The sequence below is a fragment of the Python bivittatus genome, unplaced genomic scaffold (genome assembly GCF_059951505.1).
Source record: "Python bivittatus isolate LINGU-HERP-01145 unplaced genomic scaffold, Pbiv_v1 ctg000520_np1212, whole genome shotgun sequence".
Lineage (NCBI taxonomy): Eukaryota > Metazoa > Chordata > Lepidosauria > Squamata > Pythonidae > Python > Python bivittatus.
This window is the reverse complement of record NW_028277080.1, coordinates 386818-404935: the sequence shown is the minus strand read 5'-3', so window position 1 is coordinate 404935 and position 18118 is coordinate 386818. Positions and strand designations below refer to the sequence as shown.

Genomic DNA, 18118 nt, shown 5'->3' with positions numbered 1-18118 from the left:
TAAAAAGTGTGGAATAAAATAATTTTCCAGATGTCTGGCAAAGCCTCCAGACTCTGTATCAAAATGCCTCTTTTAAGTTGTCTCCTGGAAGTGTTACTCCATCCCGCTTGGAACTGAACCCTGTGCCCTGAAGCAGCCCACTTTCCACCTTGCTTGGCCTTCCTCTGCCTCGGGGGAGTGGGAAGGGTCTTCCCCTGCCCAGTGTGGAAGGGCCTTCATACATTCTGAGCAAACCCCTTCGCAACAGCTCTGCCCAGATAGTGAGTGTGGAGCAAGCAAGTCGTTTTTGTGTCGGAATTGAAGTTGCAACAGACCTACCTCCCCTCGGCGTTTGGCAAGCAAATGCTGCATCCCCAAAGGGAAGTGACTTGTGGTTTCATGAGGCAACTGGCAGGATGACACTGACAGTGGCAAAAGCCCAGCTCCCGAAACTGACTTCATTGGCAGCAGGACACTCTTGGAAGGACTGCAGCATTTCTGCTTTCGGGGAGGGAGGCCCAAAATTTGCCCCCACCCCCTTTGTACTTGCTCTTTCGTCCGCTCCAAAGCAAGCTTGCCTCATTGTAGGGAAGGAGTGAGGGAACTGCAGCTCAGAGGAGTTCAACAGACCGATTTGGAGATCTTTTTTTTTTTTTTCCAACACAGGCAAGCTGACTGCCAAACCTGAATTGCCAGCAGGGAAAGGGACTGAACAACTAAGCAACTGCTTTAAGTTTCAGCCTGTCTGTGGTGCAGGTTTTTCAAGTCACACACACCTGCCTGTCATACAGACTTTCTCTCTCTCTCTCTCTCTCCTTCATTCATACACACTCACACACCTCTAGGGATAAAGGTGCTGTCTGAGGTTCCTGCCTCTGTAGGTACATTCGTCTAGAACCTTGGCTGCTCAGAGAAGATCTCCTTGGCCCAGGTAAGTGCCAGATTGAACAGCAGACCTTGATGACCTGAAGCCTGGAAGAGTGTCTATGCTCCTGCTTCTCCAGTGCGGTGAGGCCTGGGCACCTTGTCTCAGGAAGGGAAGCGAGTTCAGAGTTCTCAAATTATCTATTCCAAGAAGAGGGGTTGTTTCCTCTCAACTTTGGCTGCTACTGCTGCTGCTGCCAGTGTTGGTCTATTTAAAATAAAACCTCACAGAGCAGCGCAAACAAGAAGGAAACCAATGCAGGTTTTATCTCGAGATCTTTGCCAGTTCAATTTTGACAATGGGCGAAGCAATGCGGGGAAGGATAGCAAACAGCAGAGAAAGGGAGAGGCGTGGGACACATTTGTGGATGTTTTTATAAACGTAGGGGTAGGAGTTACTCCAATAGAGTCTTTCCATTGTGCATGTGTATCCACGTTTAGTGTCTAATGTATTTGAGGGCTGATGTGCAAAGGCATTAATGTGATTCTTTACATTAGAAAATGTTGTATATTTGATGTTTGCAAAGACAAACAATTTCAAAGCATTCCCATTTGAAGAAGGAAATGTCCATTTCAAAATAGGGATTTCAATTTTCAGTTCAAAATGTCAAGGGTCTTCTTTTCAACCAGTTATATTTGAGTGGCAAAATTGGAGCTCTGCCATTATGCAGTTGAGAATTCAGGTCAGTTCCAGAATTCTGCTTGGTGTTATCTATTTCCCTGGCGACGTAAGGGCAGCCTTTCATCCTGGGGAAAAGAACCTGTAAACATTGTGGGATCGTTGGTCAAACAGGGTTCCTTTATGAGGAATCGGTTGAGGTGGGCGCTGGGTTAGGAAGCAAACAGCCATGATAATCTCAAAGCTTCCATTTTGTATTATAGTTTTCTGTCGGAGGTACAACTTGCCCTGACCTTGCTGACCTTTGCTTAAACAGAGCTGTTCTGGAGGACTTTTTTTAACGAGCTAGGATAATGCCATTGTGATTTTTAATTACTATAATTATATTTTCCCAATGTTAAATTAATGATTATGCTGTGTTATGATCATCTTACATTTTTTAGTATATTACTGTAAAGGCCATTTCACCTTGTACATTGCACTGACAGTCTTAAGATTGTGATGATCTAAAACTCATATGAGTCCTGCCTCCACCCATCCCAGTGCAGGAATTGTCAACCACAACTTCTTTCCAAAGGTTTCTTTGCAAAACTTAAACTTCTTTCTCTAGCTACGTAGTTGTGGCATCGAACACATTTTACTTATGAGTAGCCACCAGCCGTCAAATGCCATAAGTAAGTAAGCACCTTCATGTTGCAGGCGATTCAAAACCTTGAGTTGAGATCATTCGGCACACACAAAGAGCATCCTTTTGCCACCCTAGTCAGTGCTGTTGTAGAGAAAAGAGGGATTCCCCCATAGGCTGTGTGGTAAGAAGGGCCACGCAGGTAGAAGTTGATGTATTTCTGTTATAAAGCTTCTCATAATGATGGTGCTGGCCAGAAGCTTGTTCTGTCGAGAGTAACAGTGCAAGAAATAAACAGAGGCTAAGAATAGAGCTGGAGCAATGAGTTACAGCCTGATCCACAGACCACTGAAAGATTGTGATGATTGCTGCAAGGTAGCAGACGTTAGAGAAGGTTGTTTTATTCAGGCATGCCTGTGTCCACTTCTGATTCTGGGAAGAAGAAGACGAAAGAGAACATCTCAGGTTGGTTTTGCTTCCTGGGGAAATTAGAATCCTACCATTGTTTCTGCTAAACAGGAGCTGACTAAATACATGCTGATCAAATGGGTTTTTTGACCATCAATCTTATTCCTGCCCCATGGGCAGCCTCCTCAAGCTGTGACCATAAAGAGAAACTTAAGAAGTAGCTTTCTGAGGAAAGTGGAGGGCAGCAGAGCAGTACGCAGAGATTTCTGCAAATATAATTGAGAGGATTAGAAGTCTTTTTTCAAAATTGCCAATCTCTGCTGGGTGGATATGATAGGACAACAGATTGGGGCTGCAAAACTCCACTATCTGGCAATAAGAGTTGGAGGTTTTTTGTATTTTTTTGCTGTCCCCCTAGTTATCATCCAGATTTTGGCAGCTCAGATCAGGGAGCCCTAGCCTGTGCAGATTGCAGCTGGAGAGCCAGTTTCAGAGCCCTGTTCAGAGTTGCCACTAACAAATATATCTGGAAAATAAGAAGGTCTCCGGATATGCTCACCCTTCCTTTTTCCTTTCCTTCATAATCTGACATAAGTGTTGTTTGTAATCATGGCATTACTAGGGCTGAAACACTTCCCATAGTGGGGGAGGGCAATTATTGTACACCACGGAGAGTGAAGAGCATTTGTAGGAATGAATCAATGGCTAGTTCTAAGCCATTCCCCCCCCCCCCACACACACACACATACAGCCATGGGCTATTTTCTTCAACCAGTTCTAAAACGAATAGTATGCCTATCTCAGGGGAGCTGGACAATTGTCTGGAAAAAGGCATTTTCAGGAGGAGCCAGCAGGTCCCACTGCCTGCCTGCATTTCCCTTCAAGGACCTTGAGTTCTTGCTTTCCCCCAAAATTCAGTAAACATGAAGATCACCTTCTAGTCTAGATAATGATTGACCTTCAGTGGTTAAAGCCAATAATTTGGTTTAAGATTTGGCTGCTTTTCAGGAATCTTCTAAAACTCTTGTGTGTATGTGGGTGCTTGAGAAGATAGACAGACAGAGAGAGAGAGAGATGTCTCCCCATGCTGTCTCATTGGTTGGTCTCTGTGACCATTGCTGTAGTTGATGGAGATATTATGCCACCTGAACTGAATAGAATGTTACCATTGAAACCAGTTGCTATGTGTCTGTGTGTGAAATCCAGCAAAGCTCTTTTCCCCTGTAAGGAGTCCTCAAACAAGACTCATATTGCTCATATAAGCTGAAGGGCAGCTGCAGTGCAGCTGCACGCTGGGAGAAGGCTTTGGGTTGTGCGAACAATTGTATCCTGCAGTACCATGTTCCACCTCTTCCCGTATGGGTGACGGAAAGATGCCTGTTTTTAGGATGAATTGCTCTTGCTTGCAGCCACCCTGCCAGCCAGCTTACTAGTCAAGATCCTCACCTGCCAGCCCCAGCTGTGTGGCTTCTTGCTGGTTCATCCTCAGCCACCTTTTAGGCAAGCAAACACCTGTGGGGGCATCCCACACTGGAAAACAAGGCTGAGGATGAGTTGCAGAAAACCAGATTGTTGATGTCCCTTTATCAGCAGTTTGATCTGCTGTAATTACTAGGTTACTAGCTTAATGCCACAACAAGCTTCATTTAGCCCAGTGTTGTAACATAAAAAGGTTTGTTCTATAACTCTGCTTAACAAAAAGGGACAGAAGGCAGTCACACCATGTTTTTTTCTGGCAAAGCCCATTTTCCTCCTTCGGTTTCTCCTGAAACCTCCTTGGAATTCATTTCATGGGGCTGATTATTTATTTATTTATTAAGCAAACTTATATAGTTGCCAATCTACCAAAAGGAACTCTGGGTGGCAAGTAGAATAAAAACACAATATACTAAAAAGGACTATTTAAAACAATAAATAATATTGAGGCCCTGATAAAACTTGCATTCATCCACAACCACCCCATGCCAGTGCCATCAACATCCTGGCCCCAGTGCCTGGAGGAAAACCCAGATCTTCACTGCTTTCCTGAAGGTCAACAGGTTCAGAGCCATCTGTATCTCCAGGGGAGGGTGTTCCATAAGGCAGGCGCCATGACAGAGGAGGCACGCTTCTGAGACCCCTTTAGAGAACATTGTTTCACCGAGGGAACCCAGAACATGTCCACCTTGCCAGATCAAGTAGGACAGGCAGAAACCATAGGGGATAGGCGGTCCTGCAAGTAACCTTGCCCATGCTACGTAGGGCTTTAAAGTTGATGACCAGCATCTTGAATTGCACCCAGAAGCCTCCTGGGTGCCAGTGCAGTACATGCAGCGGTGGTGTTATATGGTCATACCGAGGTGCGCCCACTACTGCCCATGCTGCTGCATTTTGAACCAGCTGAAGCTTCTAAATGGGCAGCCCCATGTAGAGGACATTGCAATAATTCAGTTGGGAGGTGACTTTGACATGAGTGTTCACGAGCAGTGTCACCCAAGTCTAGGCAAGGGTGCAACTGGCACATAAGATGTATTTGTGCAAAGGCCCTCCTGGCCACAGCTGCCTCCTCTCTTCAAGTAGGATCTGTGAGTTCAGGACAACCCCTATATTGCACACCAGCTCTGACTGGGACAGTGTCACCCCAGCCAGAGTTAAAGATGGCAAATCACTGCATATGGGGGAACCCCAAAATCCACAGCCACTTGGTCTTGTCATAGTAGAGGTGAAGCCAATTCTTCCCTGTATAGGCCCGAACAGCCTTCAGGCACTGGGAAAGTACCTCTATTACATCACTTGGGCAGCCTAGGGCAGAGATGTACAGCTGAGTAGCATCAGCATGCTGTTGGGACTTAACCTTGTGCTGGTGGATGACCTCACCCAGCAGTTTCATGTAGATGTTAAATAAAAGTGGGGAGAGTTAAGCCTTGTGGCACCCCACTAAAATCCCACAACCAACACCAACTGCAACCATCCTTGGAGAAAGGAGGAGAATCACTGAAGAACAGTGTCTCCCATTCCTAACCCCCTCAACCATCTTAGAAGGATACTATAACTGATAGTATCAAAAGCTGCTGAGAGATCAAGTAGGGCCAGAATGGATACAACATCCACATCCTGGGTCCACCAGAGGTCATCCACAAATGTAATCAATTCCGTCTTGGTACCACACTATATCCTGGCCTGAAACCAACTGTAATAGGTCCAGATAATCCTCTTCCTCCAAAGCACTTTGAAGGTGTAGCCTCCCATCTTCTCAACAATCTTGTCCAAGAAGAGAAGATTGGAAACTGGACATTGTTCAGCGCTGTACTCTCTCTTTTGCCCCATCACTCTCCCCAGTCACTCCAGGAAGGAAAAATAATTAAATATATTTTATTTAATTAATTATGTACTATGTTACATTCAAGTATGGACAACAAAATTGAAAGCCATGGTGTCAGAGGAAGCTGGTTTGGTCTTGGCCCATAAATTAATACATAATAATAGGGCTACCAGATCTGGGCTACAAAAATTGGGTGGCTTCTAGAAGTCAGCAAAAAGATACAGAAAACCTAACTCTTTTTGCCATGTCAGGATTTTTGTAATCCTACCTTCTGATAATAATATCTAAAACAGGCTGCTTTACCCTCCACACGCCTCCCAGTCTTTCATTGCAAACTAAGCCGATCTCTGAGTTAGCTTTATTGAAAGAAGCCTTGACTGATTTCCAGGGCCCTTTTCGCAGGCACCACTCAACAAATTAATATGCAGAGCCCAACTTGGCCTAGTCATGTTTTTAAGTGGGGGTGAGGGGTGCTGTTAGTATAGCAAAGCACCCATTCTTTACCCAGGACACAAGGGCTGCCAACAACGCAAACAAGAGCAAGCCTCAGAGTTGTGTTCCATCAAAGACAAGTTGGACTAGGATTACATTTCTATTCAAAACTGGGACAGAACAACCCCAAAGCAGCATCTGGTGAATGGGCCCTGTGTACTTTCCGGCTCCGTCCCCAGGAGTGCCAAGGCAACTGGTTTCTGTGACAGGGAGCTGAGGATCATTGGCTGGGACTCAGAAGCCAGCAAAAGGTTATGTAAGACCGTCCGCATTTTGATTGGCCTTTGCTTGAAAGCAGAATAGCTGCAGAGGGAAGCTAAAATAGACATGGCATTAAGTCGTGTTTGCCTTTGATGTGCACTTTTTTTTTAACTGCAAATACCACCAAGAGAGGGGGCAGTGATTGATGATGGTAGTAAATGTAGCAAGTGGGGGGATGTGTCCACTTCCTTGCAGTCTTGGGAAAAATCATGTTTAGGTCTTTGTAAGGGGGAGGGCATCTCTCCTAGTGCAGATAATACCTTCCAACAGTTTTAGGATTGCACTAGAGGGCAAAAAACTAAGGCTCCTTCTTGCTTTAATCTGTTGGCTTATTTTAAAACTGTAAAGCTGTTTGGCTTTGTAAACACCTGTATCTTAAATGCAAAGATCATCAGATTTACTTTGGCCATGATAAGCTTGTCACACAGAACTATCTGATTCTAAGTTCCCTGTAGTCATGACCTGATGATTATGCCATGTCCCAATCTCCCTACTACTTCTTCAGATGGGGACATTATTATCCACCTGTACAGTACCAGTTATGAAAGAAGGTGGAGGAGGGAACATTGAGGGAAACGGTTAGCCTATAGACATCTTCCATAGGAAGGGATTCCTTCAGTAAAACTGGCTCCAAGTAGTGGTATCTCACTGAAGCCTTTAGAAGCCTTTAAGCTACCAGGACATTTGTATAGAAATAGGCACAGGAAGGACAACCCCCTCCAGCCCTCTTTTCTAGATCCATTTTGAAGCCACCATTTGGTGGCACATGTAGTGGGAGATTCTCAGCTTCCTGCATCTCTGTGGGCCAATGCTCTTGTATCTCTCTTGATTCAAATAGCTACTTCAACAGGAATCTGGAATTGTGATGAAATTACATAGGAATTGTAATGCTTTGGTAGTTACAACCTCTTATCTGGTGATATTTTGAACATTTCCCATTCTACGGATTTCCTATCGAGCTGTTTCCTGTAGTGGTTTCAATAGGGGTTCATATTTGGAATGCATAATAATGTCAAAATGTATTGATATGGTTAGCCCTGCAAGGTAGTCCAGACAAGAAGCACAACCAGGAGTACCAGCTCTATCTTTATAGTAGGGTTGCATTAACAGAATCTTGCAAGACTGAAAATATTTCTCCCTCCTTTCCTAGGAGGGAAACTAGGGAGGGCCCCTTCTGAAACGCTTCCCACGCCCTCCCTCCTTCTGTGGCCTGAGACATGTTTTACACACCGGTTGTCCCGTCTGCGTCTCTCCCTCCTGTCTCCCAAGGTTATTCCCACATACCATTACAGATGTGAACCTGGATGACCAATCTACCCAGGCAGGCAGATTGCTACAATAAATGAATGATGCTGATATAAAGTGAAGCATGAGGGGGTAGCTGGAGAGAGCCAAAGCTTACCAGCTGGCACTTTTCCTCCCCAAATGGCTTTTTCAAAAGGATATCTTTCTCCTGGTAGAAGAATTGGTTAAAAACGAGTACAATAAAAATTTTAGGTGGAAAAGGCCAAATAGGGTTGCTTCGCCATGCTGCAGTTTAAAGAGGGCCAGGCCCAGACACTTGCTGCTTGATGTATTTTGGACGGCATGGCGCCCCCCCCCTTCGCCTAGTCCATGTTGAAGTTCGAACCTGACTAAACCAGGGTTGCACAATACACTGCATTACCACTACCATCACCACCACCAATTTGTAACCTAGTGTGTAATGCAAACCCAACCACTGGGGCTAATTCATGATTCAGTATGTTGTTTAAATCTCGGAAAGTGGGTTACTTGTATTCAGACATGTATGGTCCAAGTATGTGTGGGCTAGTGTGTCATGTGCATGTGGTCTATATGGCTTTGGTGTTGGGTATAACACTGGAGGGCAAACATAGGATCAGAGAATTGGAAATCCAGCCTCCAGTTCCATTTAGTAATCCCATTTAAAATCTCCCTAAGCACTGTAGGCTATCCTACAGAGGCATGCAAAATTTTTCAAATTCAAATTTGAAAGGACAGCTTTGAGTTTGAGACTGCCTTCTACGACCTTACTGGAAATGTTTCAACATTTACAAAGTGTGCCGAGCAAAAAACTCCTGTCTCAAATTTGGAAGAGGTGGTTCAAACTTGAAATGAGGCCATTTCAAGCTCAGAACATTTGCAGAATGGTTAGAACTTTGCTAGAACGTTTCTAGCACAATTAGAATACCTGTTCCAAATTCAAAACAGGTTTGAAATGGGAAGCGTCCAGTTGAAATGTTTTGAATTGAAAATGTTTTGCACACCTCTGCTATCCTACCTCTGCTCAAGAGCATTCAGGGAAGGGAGCTCAACAGCCTTCTCTGTAATTGGATGGAAGGTAGAATCAGGAGGAACCACCAGCTGTACCACCTCTATGGCACCCAACATTTGTGGTCTGGGGCAAACTCTATCTATACTATTTAGAGCACAGCCCTGCTCTAAATTTCCCCTTTTTGCAGAAAAAGAGCTCAGCTATGTCCCCCTCTTGTGGTATCCCACATCTCAAATCAGGTGTAAGTCAGGCAGGTCACATAACACGCATTAACACCAACATTTCTCTTAGCACTATGCCACAAGGTGTGCCTGTGTTGGGGGCTGAGGTCAATGGCATCCATAACAAACTGTGATGCTAAAATGAGATCATATGCGTGTTCATGTCATCATGCAAATGCCACAAAGTCTTTGCCTCGCGACATCTCATACAAGTATGTAACTCATGACATTTGCCCGGTGATCTTATGTCACAGGTGTCACCATTTCTTCCCGAGGGATGTGAAGTCCCTTTTCAATGGCACCAAGATGTTTCCATAGCATTATTTTCATCACAATCTTTCTGCGGTGGGTCGGATATTGCTAAGTTGCATTCAGTCTGGTGATTTAGATGGAGACAACAGAAATAATTGATCTCTTTCTTTTTGTGGCTTGTTCCTCTCTAAAAGTTTCTTTGCATTTCTGCAGTGTAATTTTGTTGGGTCTGAAATACAATAAGTGTGCAGCAATACCTGCAGTAGCGCTTCCCGGTATTTATAGCCTCCTTTAAAGATCATGTACTGAGGGAGGGAGAGAGAGAGCCAGCAATGGCAAGCACTGATCACTCTTACCACTCTTATTCCATTTTCCAGCTGCTGCTCATCAGCACAGACTGTTTGATAAGTTCAGATTGCTAATTTGTGTATTTATTTATATATCAAATTTATATCACCGCCCAACTCCCCCACAAGGAGGGACTCTGGGTGGTTCACAACACAACAATTTAAAATCAGTAAAACCATAAATAATACAAATATTAAATACAATATTAAATACAATCAAATCCAAGAGATGGTGATATTATTTCAGCCTGTGACCAGATCATATCGGTCAAAGGGAAGACTAGGGAACCAGCCAACCCCAAAACTGACTATTCCCATCCCCACCCATGCGTGATGACAAAACCAGGTCTTCAGTTTCTTTCTGAAGTCTGAGAGGGAGGGGGCCAACCTCATTTCTGGGGGAAGAGTGTTCCAAAGGGCAGGGGCTGCTGCAGAGAAGGCTCACCTCCTGGGCCCCGTCAGATGAAATTCTCTTGCAGACGGAGTCCGTAGCATGGCCTCTCTGCTGAATTTCCTTTGAAATCTGGTATTTAACCATGTCAAGCATAATACAGGCAACGAGTGTATATGTTTTAAACCATCCATATAACAAGAATTTACTTACCCTCCCCTTCCCCCTCACCTCCCAGAAATATTTTGCTAACTTTACTAGCAAGTTTAATCCACCCACAGGCACTGCTTCCAATGCAAAGCAAAAGATCCCCCCTCCCTGATTGGCAGGCTTTGATTCTTTTTTTTTTTTTTCCTGAACGCATACCCTCTAAACCAGTGTCTCTCAACTGCAACACCTTTAAGATGTGTGGATTTCAATTCCCAGAATTCCCCCGCCAGCATGCTGGTGGGGGAATTCTGGGAGTTGAAGTCCACACATCTTAAAGTTGCTGAGGTTGAGAAACACTGCTCTAAACTGAAAGACCTTCTAATCTCTGATGAGTAGGCATGGGCATCTGCTGGGGGGGGAGTGTCTCAAAAAGGTCAAGAAAGTGGCTACAACTATGCAAATGAAGCCCCACCCCTTATGAAAAGGGGTGGGGCTTCCGTTGTGCCCTGATGGCCATCACCTTGACTTTTTCAGACTCCCCTCCCTCCACAGATGCCCATGTAAGTAGTGATTTTCTTGCTTGCAGACTTGGTTTGAATATGCATTTGACAGACCGTTTTGGTGCAGCTTTATGGAGAGCTGGCAGGAAACTCCTCTAGCATCAGGCCCTCCAGTTCAGGAGCTCAGATGTAGCTGCTTTCTTAAGGAATCATGGATGTAGTTAAGAACAAAGCTTTCCTGTGTGCTGATTAGTGGCCAGTTAAGACATCTGAAGAGCATTGACAGAGAAGAAAATATGAGATGATTCAGACTGTTCCATCCCATTACCTGTGCCTTCCTTTGGCCATTCTGAACGGCACTTTCCAGGCTATAACATCTCTACATTTTCTGTACGTCCCTCAATAATAGGCAAGCCTTTTCTTTGATCTGGGAAATCTCCTTTCCCAAGTACCTAATATTTATGGTTGTTTTTTTTTCCAGTGCTAGTTCTATTTCTTTTTAATCTGGCTGCCTGGTCTCATGGCTGAGATTGATGTGACTAATGGATGGATCCAGAACTGTATTAAGAGAGAGAGAGAAGCTTAGCTCTAACTATTTGGCCATGTGCTGCACATCCTTTTTCAAAATCTGAAATTTCTATCTGAGACTTTTTAAAAAAGACAACTACCACGCACCCAGTACTGAAATAGTCTGAGAAGCACCCACTTCAAAATATCAGGAGAATGAGAATAAGAAGTGGTGAGTGAATAAGGGACAATATTAGCTCTTTCACTACGTCATGTCAACCATGTGGTCAGACCACAGGAAATTCACACAGCAAAAACAAGGCACTAGTTCTCCACAGTTTATCACGGACAATGTGCGATTGCCCTGGGGCCTTCTAGCTGGAATTATTCTGTATTATAAACTTTATACAGTTTTATATCTATTTTATTTTCCCAAAGAATCTTGGAGATTTAAACTTTTTGAAGATGCTGAAACAGTATAGAACTTCTGAGATAGAGATACTTGTTCAGACAGCATGATCTACTGCAAGGGAAATTATTAATGAATAATTAATACTATGAAAATTAATAAAATGTCTTGATTTGATTTGTCTTTTGCACAGTTTGAAACAATTCACTAAAGTTCAGTAACTAAGGTTTTTCTGGAAATGCCCATTTTAGAGGTTTGTATAAATATTCTTGTAAACACAAACCCCTTTTACAATCCTTATGAACCTTGTAAGAAGATGTTAGGGTTATGATCTCCTAAGTATAGTCCTAATGTCAGATCAATCTATGATGAATTCCATCCCAACTACATTGCAAAATTCCTCAGAATTAATTTTAATGGATCTTTGCTGGAAGATCTGAAAGGCCAGGTTGGAGACAGGTCATCCTGGAGAAGGTCTATCTGGTCACTAAGCGTTGATGCTGATTTGATGGCACATAATCAATAAAAAAATCATTACACTATGAATATTCACAGGGCATTTAATATTAGTATTTGCACTTTCAATATTTAACCTTTGAGAATTGAATGTGGCAGCATTTGATAGTCGGCACCTAAAACTAATTAGCTTTTGACTGTATTTCAGAGTATGGCAGATATGCAATCTTATTTAGTAGTTCAATGCATTTGATCATTGGCATAAAATGATAGATTGCATTTCACAATGGACAGTTTGTCAGGTTTCTTATTTGACCACTGACAAAAGAAACCTCCCCCTCCTTTCTTTTTTTTTTGGTGCCCTCGAGTCAGTTTTTGACCACGAGTCCCTGCAGTTTTCTTGGCAAGATTTTCAGAAGTGGTTTGCCCTTGGCTGCTTCCTAGGGCTGAGAGAGAGGGGCTGGCCCACCCAGTTGGCTTTGTGCTTAAGGTGGGACTAGAACTCTTGTCTCCTAGTTTCTAGCCTGGTGCCTTAACCACCACACCAAACTGGCTCTCTTACTTGCTAGTAAATCTCTACATGGACTACATGGAAATGGTGATGGAAGGATTGTATATTTAAAATACAAACAGATCTTTTGCCAAGGATATTTGTTGTGATTGTATCAAAGAGGTCAGACGAGTAGTAACTTCTGCACAGAATCTAATGCTTTATGTTGATATGCCTTCCTAGCTCTCTGTTTGCTACCAAACGTGTACAAAGTGAAAATGTCCATGGAAAAGGCTATCAGAGAAGACCAGGTGGAGATTTTGGAGTACAACTTCACCAGAATCAGCAAGAACCCTGACCGTGCCACCCTTGACCTCATTGCTGCCGAGGCAGGGCTATCAGTAGAAGAGGTGCTAGTGAGTAACCATGTCTTTGGCCTCAAATGCAATCATTTGCATCTTGAGGAGATTCATTCATTTCTGGACCACCAATCTGTGAGAAATTGCATGAGATAAAGCCTACCCAGCAGAATGTGATACCTCTGTGGTGGAATTTTCTACTCACAGCCATTTCTTTCAGTAAAATGAACCCTACTTTCCATATCATTTCTGATTTCTCTAGTGCTGGTGTTGACTGTGATTTAGAGGATTTTATGTGATGGGCAGAAATCTAAGCAATAAGCAAATAATTTGGCCAGGGGGATGAGGGCAGGGATGAAACACAAAGGTGCTATACTGACTATAGATCCCAGGCTCTCTTCCAGATTTTGACTTCTAAGATTTCTAACAATACCTGTGAGGGTGGTGCCCTGAGATGGAGCCTCCTAAATGTCGAAAAGCTTCTAATGGCCAGTATTACTCTTATGATCCATTGCAGTGGCCCAGGAAGATTAGAAGATAATGGGTCAAGAAGACTCACCTTTGTCTCCCCCTCTCTCCTGATGTTATTTGAAAAAGAGAGAGGAAGCCAGATCCATATTTATAGCAAGAGAATATTGCTGGTACTAGGTTTGAAGAAGTAGAAGGTTAAAAAGGTGGTGTTAACTAGTGCTGCACACTTTCAATTTATATTTTACCTATATACATGTGGAGGTGGAATTGCTATCAGTGAGCTCCTTCAGAAGAAACTGAACCCAGGATAAGCAGTGGGATCAAGGTGACTTGATGCACTTTGATACTTTAGCCAGTGTTTTCACTGGCATCTCTAACTTTTCAGTGCTTCAAAGTAGGGATCATAGGTATAAACAGAACTATGCTCTTCAGCATTATTAGTGAAGTTCCAGATTTTTTTTCATCAGCCTTCATAGTTCATAATTATGACTATCTGAAATATACAAAATGTTGAGCTATATTGCATTTATTTTCTTTAGCTCTGCATCTAGATTGCTATCCTTTCCCCCTTTTGCACTTTTCTCCCACTTTTCTAAATAACCCACTGTTTCCAGTTGCCTCAATATTAATTTTCTAAAAACAAAACCTGCTGGCTTAATAGCCAATGAGCAATTTTCCTTTTCAACCTTCCACAACATTACTTTCAGGAAATCATAGATGTTATGGAATCATGGAGGCATTTGTAATATTAAAAGCAGTACAAGAAGAAAGGATTAACACCTCTCTCCCATGTGCCACTTTTCCAATTAATCATTCCTGCTCTTCTCCTCCCAGCATTTGCTAGGGCTAACGGGTGCCTAGCCTTCCAGAACATATTGGGGGGGGGGAGTGGGAATCAATCTATAATCCCCTCTGTGAATCAGAATCTTCTTACAGATGGAAAGAGACCATCTGTCTGTAGGGTGTTTATGATGGGACTAACCCTCTACGCAGTTTTACTCTCCTGATCCACAGTACAATGGAACGAAGTGGTAGAATGCTGCTGAGATGGTAGAATGAATCACAGCACTTTGGGCTACAGGTAAGAGACCTCAGTCTTGTTGGGTTTTTCTTTCTTTCTTCCTTCCTTCCTTCCTTCCTTCCTTCCTTCCTTCCTTCCTTCCTTCCTTCCTTCCTTCCTTCCTTCCTTCCTTCCTTTCTTTCTTTCTTTCTTTCTTTCTTTTAAAAAAAACCCTAACGAATCCTCCCTGAATACAAAAAACAAGCAGAGGAGAGAATGAACTGAGGAAGCATTTTTCTCTTTGGCTGCAAGCTTTTTTCTTCCTTTTTACTATGGATTCAAAACTTTTCTCTTTTACCTGTAGGTCAAAATGATAAGGTCCATTCCACACACATACTTTACCCAGATGGAATGACCATATTTTTTTAATGAAAGTTACACTCTCAGCAGCTCACCACTGGTTTTATCATTGCCTGCCAAAGTCTCAATGTCTTGTGTCAGGTAGCCCACTTTCCTCTTTATTCATTGAGCAACATTCCTTTGTTTCTCCAGGAGTGGTTCAAGAAGCGCCTGGGAGAGTGGAGGAGATCGGAGGGGCTCCCTTCAGAATGTAGGTCTGTCAGAGATTGACTAAAGCCCCCTTTTGGACACAGCTCTGGAAAATGGACAGCAGCTCAGTTCTTGCTTTCTCCGTGGAATATTATTGTCAAAAATATTTTTTCCTATTATTTAACCTGATGCTTATTTAAAATATATATAACTAGAGGTGGAAAATAAGTACATAAAATCATGCATACTAGTTATAATGTAATATTTTATGAAACTTACAAAGAGAAAGCTACAAACCATGCCTATAGCAGACACACTGATAACATAATGGTTAAATGTTTCCATTAATTCCAGCAAAATTAATAGGAAGGAGCAGAAGCAGGCTGACTATGTTTTTCTTGTCTACTATGAGAAATGGGTTCAGCACCAGAGCCCAGGAAAGCAATATCTAGAGTCAGCTGCATCCATTAACATCCTATGGGAACTTGATAAACAAAAGAAGTTGGGGCATGATCCATCTTGTGGTGTTATGAAGGCCTTGATGTATACACAAACAAGAGAACAAGTTACAACTTGTCTGAGTCGACACTCAGCAACTATGTACACAGAAAAATCACACAACCCATTGCGAATTCAGGGCAGATACACCAATGCATACTGTGAAACATCCTTCTGCAATCTTGAGCAGAGTACAATATCTTGAGTCCCACTACTGTGGCTTGCTAATAGTCAGATCATGTAAAGATCCAACTAGCCAACCCGGGAAGTACATAAAAATGCTAGGAATAAAAATATGCCAGCACAGCTTGCTTCTTTCTCCTTGCCTTTCCTCTACCTCATGTACTGCTGTCCATAATGCTTAGAAAAATCCCCCTGTCTTGGATACCTGGTGGAAAGCATTCAACATACATGTAGAGACTACCCAAATCCACCAAAAGGACTGGCTTATGTCCATAGTTCATTAGGTGTCAGCATAATTAAATGAATACAAGGGGCATACAGGTGAAACTCAAAAAATTAGAATATCGTGCAAATGTTCATTTATGTCAGTAAGGCAACTCAAAAGGTGAAACCAATATATGAGATAGACGCATTACATGCAAAGCGAGATATGTCAAGCCTTACTTTGGTATAATTGTGATGATTATGGCATACAGCTTATGAAAACCCCAAATTCACAATCTCAGAAAATTAGAATAGTGTGAAGAGGTTCAATATTCTAGGCTCAAAGTGTCCCACTCTAATCAGCTAATGAATCCATAACACGTGCAAAGGGTTCCTGAGCCTTTAAATGGTCTCTCAGGCTGGTTCAGTAGGAATCACAAGCATGGGAAAGACTGCTGACCTGACAGTTGTGCAGAAAACCATCATTGACACCCTCCATAAGGAGGGAAAGCCCCAAAAGGTAATTGCAAAAGAAGTTGGATGTTCCCAAAGTGCTGTATCAAAGCACACCAATAGAAGGTTATGCGGAAGGGAAAAGTGTGGTAGACAAAGGTGCACAAGCAGCAGGGATGACCGCAGGCTGGAGAGGATTGTCAGGAAAAGGCCATTCAAAAGTGTTGGGGACTTTCACAAGGAGTGGACTGAGGCTGGAGTTAGTGCATCAAGAGCCACCACACACAGACGGATCCCGAACACGGGCTTCAAATGTCGTATTCCTCTTGTCAAGCCGCTCCTGAACAACAAATGTCAGAAGCGTCTTACCTGGGCTACAGAAAAAAAGAACTAGTCTGTTGCCCAGTGGTCCAAAGTCCTCTTTTCTGATGAGAGCAACTTTTCCATCTCATTTGGGAACCAAGGACCCAGAGTCTGGAGGAAGAATGGAGAGGCACACAATGCACGATGCTTGAAGTCCAGTGTGAAATTTCCACAGTCTGTGTTGATTTGGGGAGCCATGTCATCTGCTGGTGTTGGTCCACTGTGCTTCATTAAGTCCAGGGTCAACGCAGCCGTCTACCAGGAGATTTTGGAGCACTTCATGCTTCCTTCCGCAGACGAGCTTTATGGGGATGCTGACTTCATTTTCCAGCTGGACTTGGCACCTGCCCACACTGCCAAAAGTACCAAAACCTGGTTCAATGACCATGGGATTACTGTGCTTGATTGGCCAGCAAACTTGCCTGACCTGAACCCCATAGAGAATCTATGGGGCATTGCCAAGAGAAAGATGAGGGACATGAGACCGAACAATGCAGCGGAGCTGAAGGCCGCTATTGAAGCATCCTGGTCTTCCATAACACCTCAGCAGGCTGATAGCATCCATGCCACGCCGCATTGCGGCAGTCATTGCTGCAAAAGGGGCCCAAACCAAGTACCGAGTACATATGCATGGTTATACTTTGCAGAGGTCCAATATTGTTCTATTTCCAATCCTTGTGTTATTGATGTCATGTAATATTCTAATTTTCTGAGATTGTGAATTTGGGGTTTTCATAAGCTGTACGCCATAATCATCACAATTATACCAAAGTAAGGCTTGACATATCTCGCTTTGCATGTAATGCATCTATCTCATATATTGGTTTCACCTTTTGAGTTGCCTTACTGACATAAATGAACATTTGCATGATATTCTAATTTTTCAAGTTTCACCTGTATTTCTAATAGTTCTAATGCTGTGTATGAAAAAGAGTATTTTCTCTGGATATGTTAATGAAGCACACATTTTACTAAAACTTGATGTGTGTATCTGACTGATTTCATTACTCTATTTATCTCTGAAAAAGCCAGTTCCAAGGAAAGGCCTACATATGATCTGTAGAAATAAGAACTTGTTTCTTTATCACAGTTGCACAATGCATTCAATTCTATGTACGGGATCTATCTGAATCACAACTACATGTGGCAAATAGGCCCTTTTTTCAAATGTAGCATGGAAGCAAGTACATCAGGTTCTACACATGGAAGGCCAGTTTGAAATACAGGTCAGTATATGAAGTGATCTTAGGAATTAGTGCTTAATCATTCAAGGCAGCAAAACTAACCAGTTAAAATAGAACCTCAAGATTTCTTTTAGTAATTTATTTTCCTACCTACTTACATTCCTGAGTGATTGATTTCAGTGGACAATACAATGGGGAAAGAAGGGGGAAGTAAAGCAAGAGGTGGGTGCTCAAGAGAAGCATTCTG

At 42.9% G+C, this 18118-nt stretch overlaps 1 protein-coding gene across 1 annotated transcript; it reads left to right on the top strand.

The window, feature by feature from the left end:
- Positions 1-584: 584 nt before the first annotated feature.
- HOPX (HOP homeobox) lies at positions 585-17475 on the top strand. Its single transcript, XM_007427023.4, has 3 exons — positions 585-910; positions 12851-13023; positions 14990-17475. The coding sequence occupies exons 2-3, from the start codon at positions 12886-12888 to the stop codon at positions 15065-15067; spliced, it is 216 nt and encodes a 71-aa protein (XP_007427085.1). The 5' UTR covers positions 585-910; positions 12851-12885; the 3' UTR covers positions 15068-17475.
- Positions 17476-18118: the final 643 nt, after the last annotated feature.

What these genes read in the sequence shown, in the direction of transcription:
- HOPX (XM_007427023.4), top strand. Translation starts at nt 12,886, where the DNA reads ATGTCCATGGAAAAGGCTATCAGAGAAGACCAGGTGGAGATTTTGGAG. An exon ending in TATCAGTAGAAGAGGTGCTA is followed by an intron (nt 13,024 to 14,989) that starts GTGAGTAACCAT and finishes TTGTTTCTCCAG; the next exon opens with GAGTGGTTCAAGAAGCGCCT.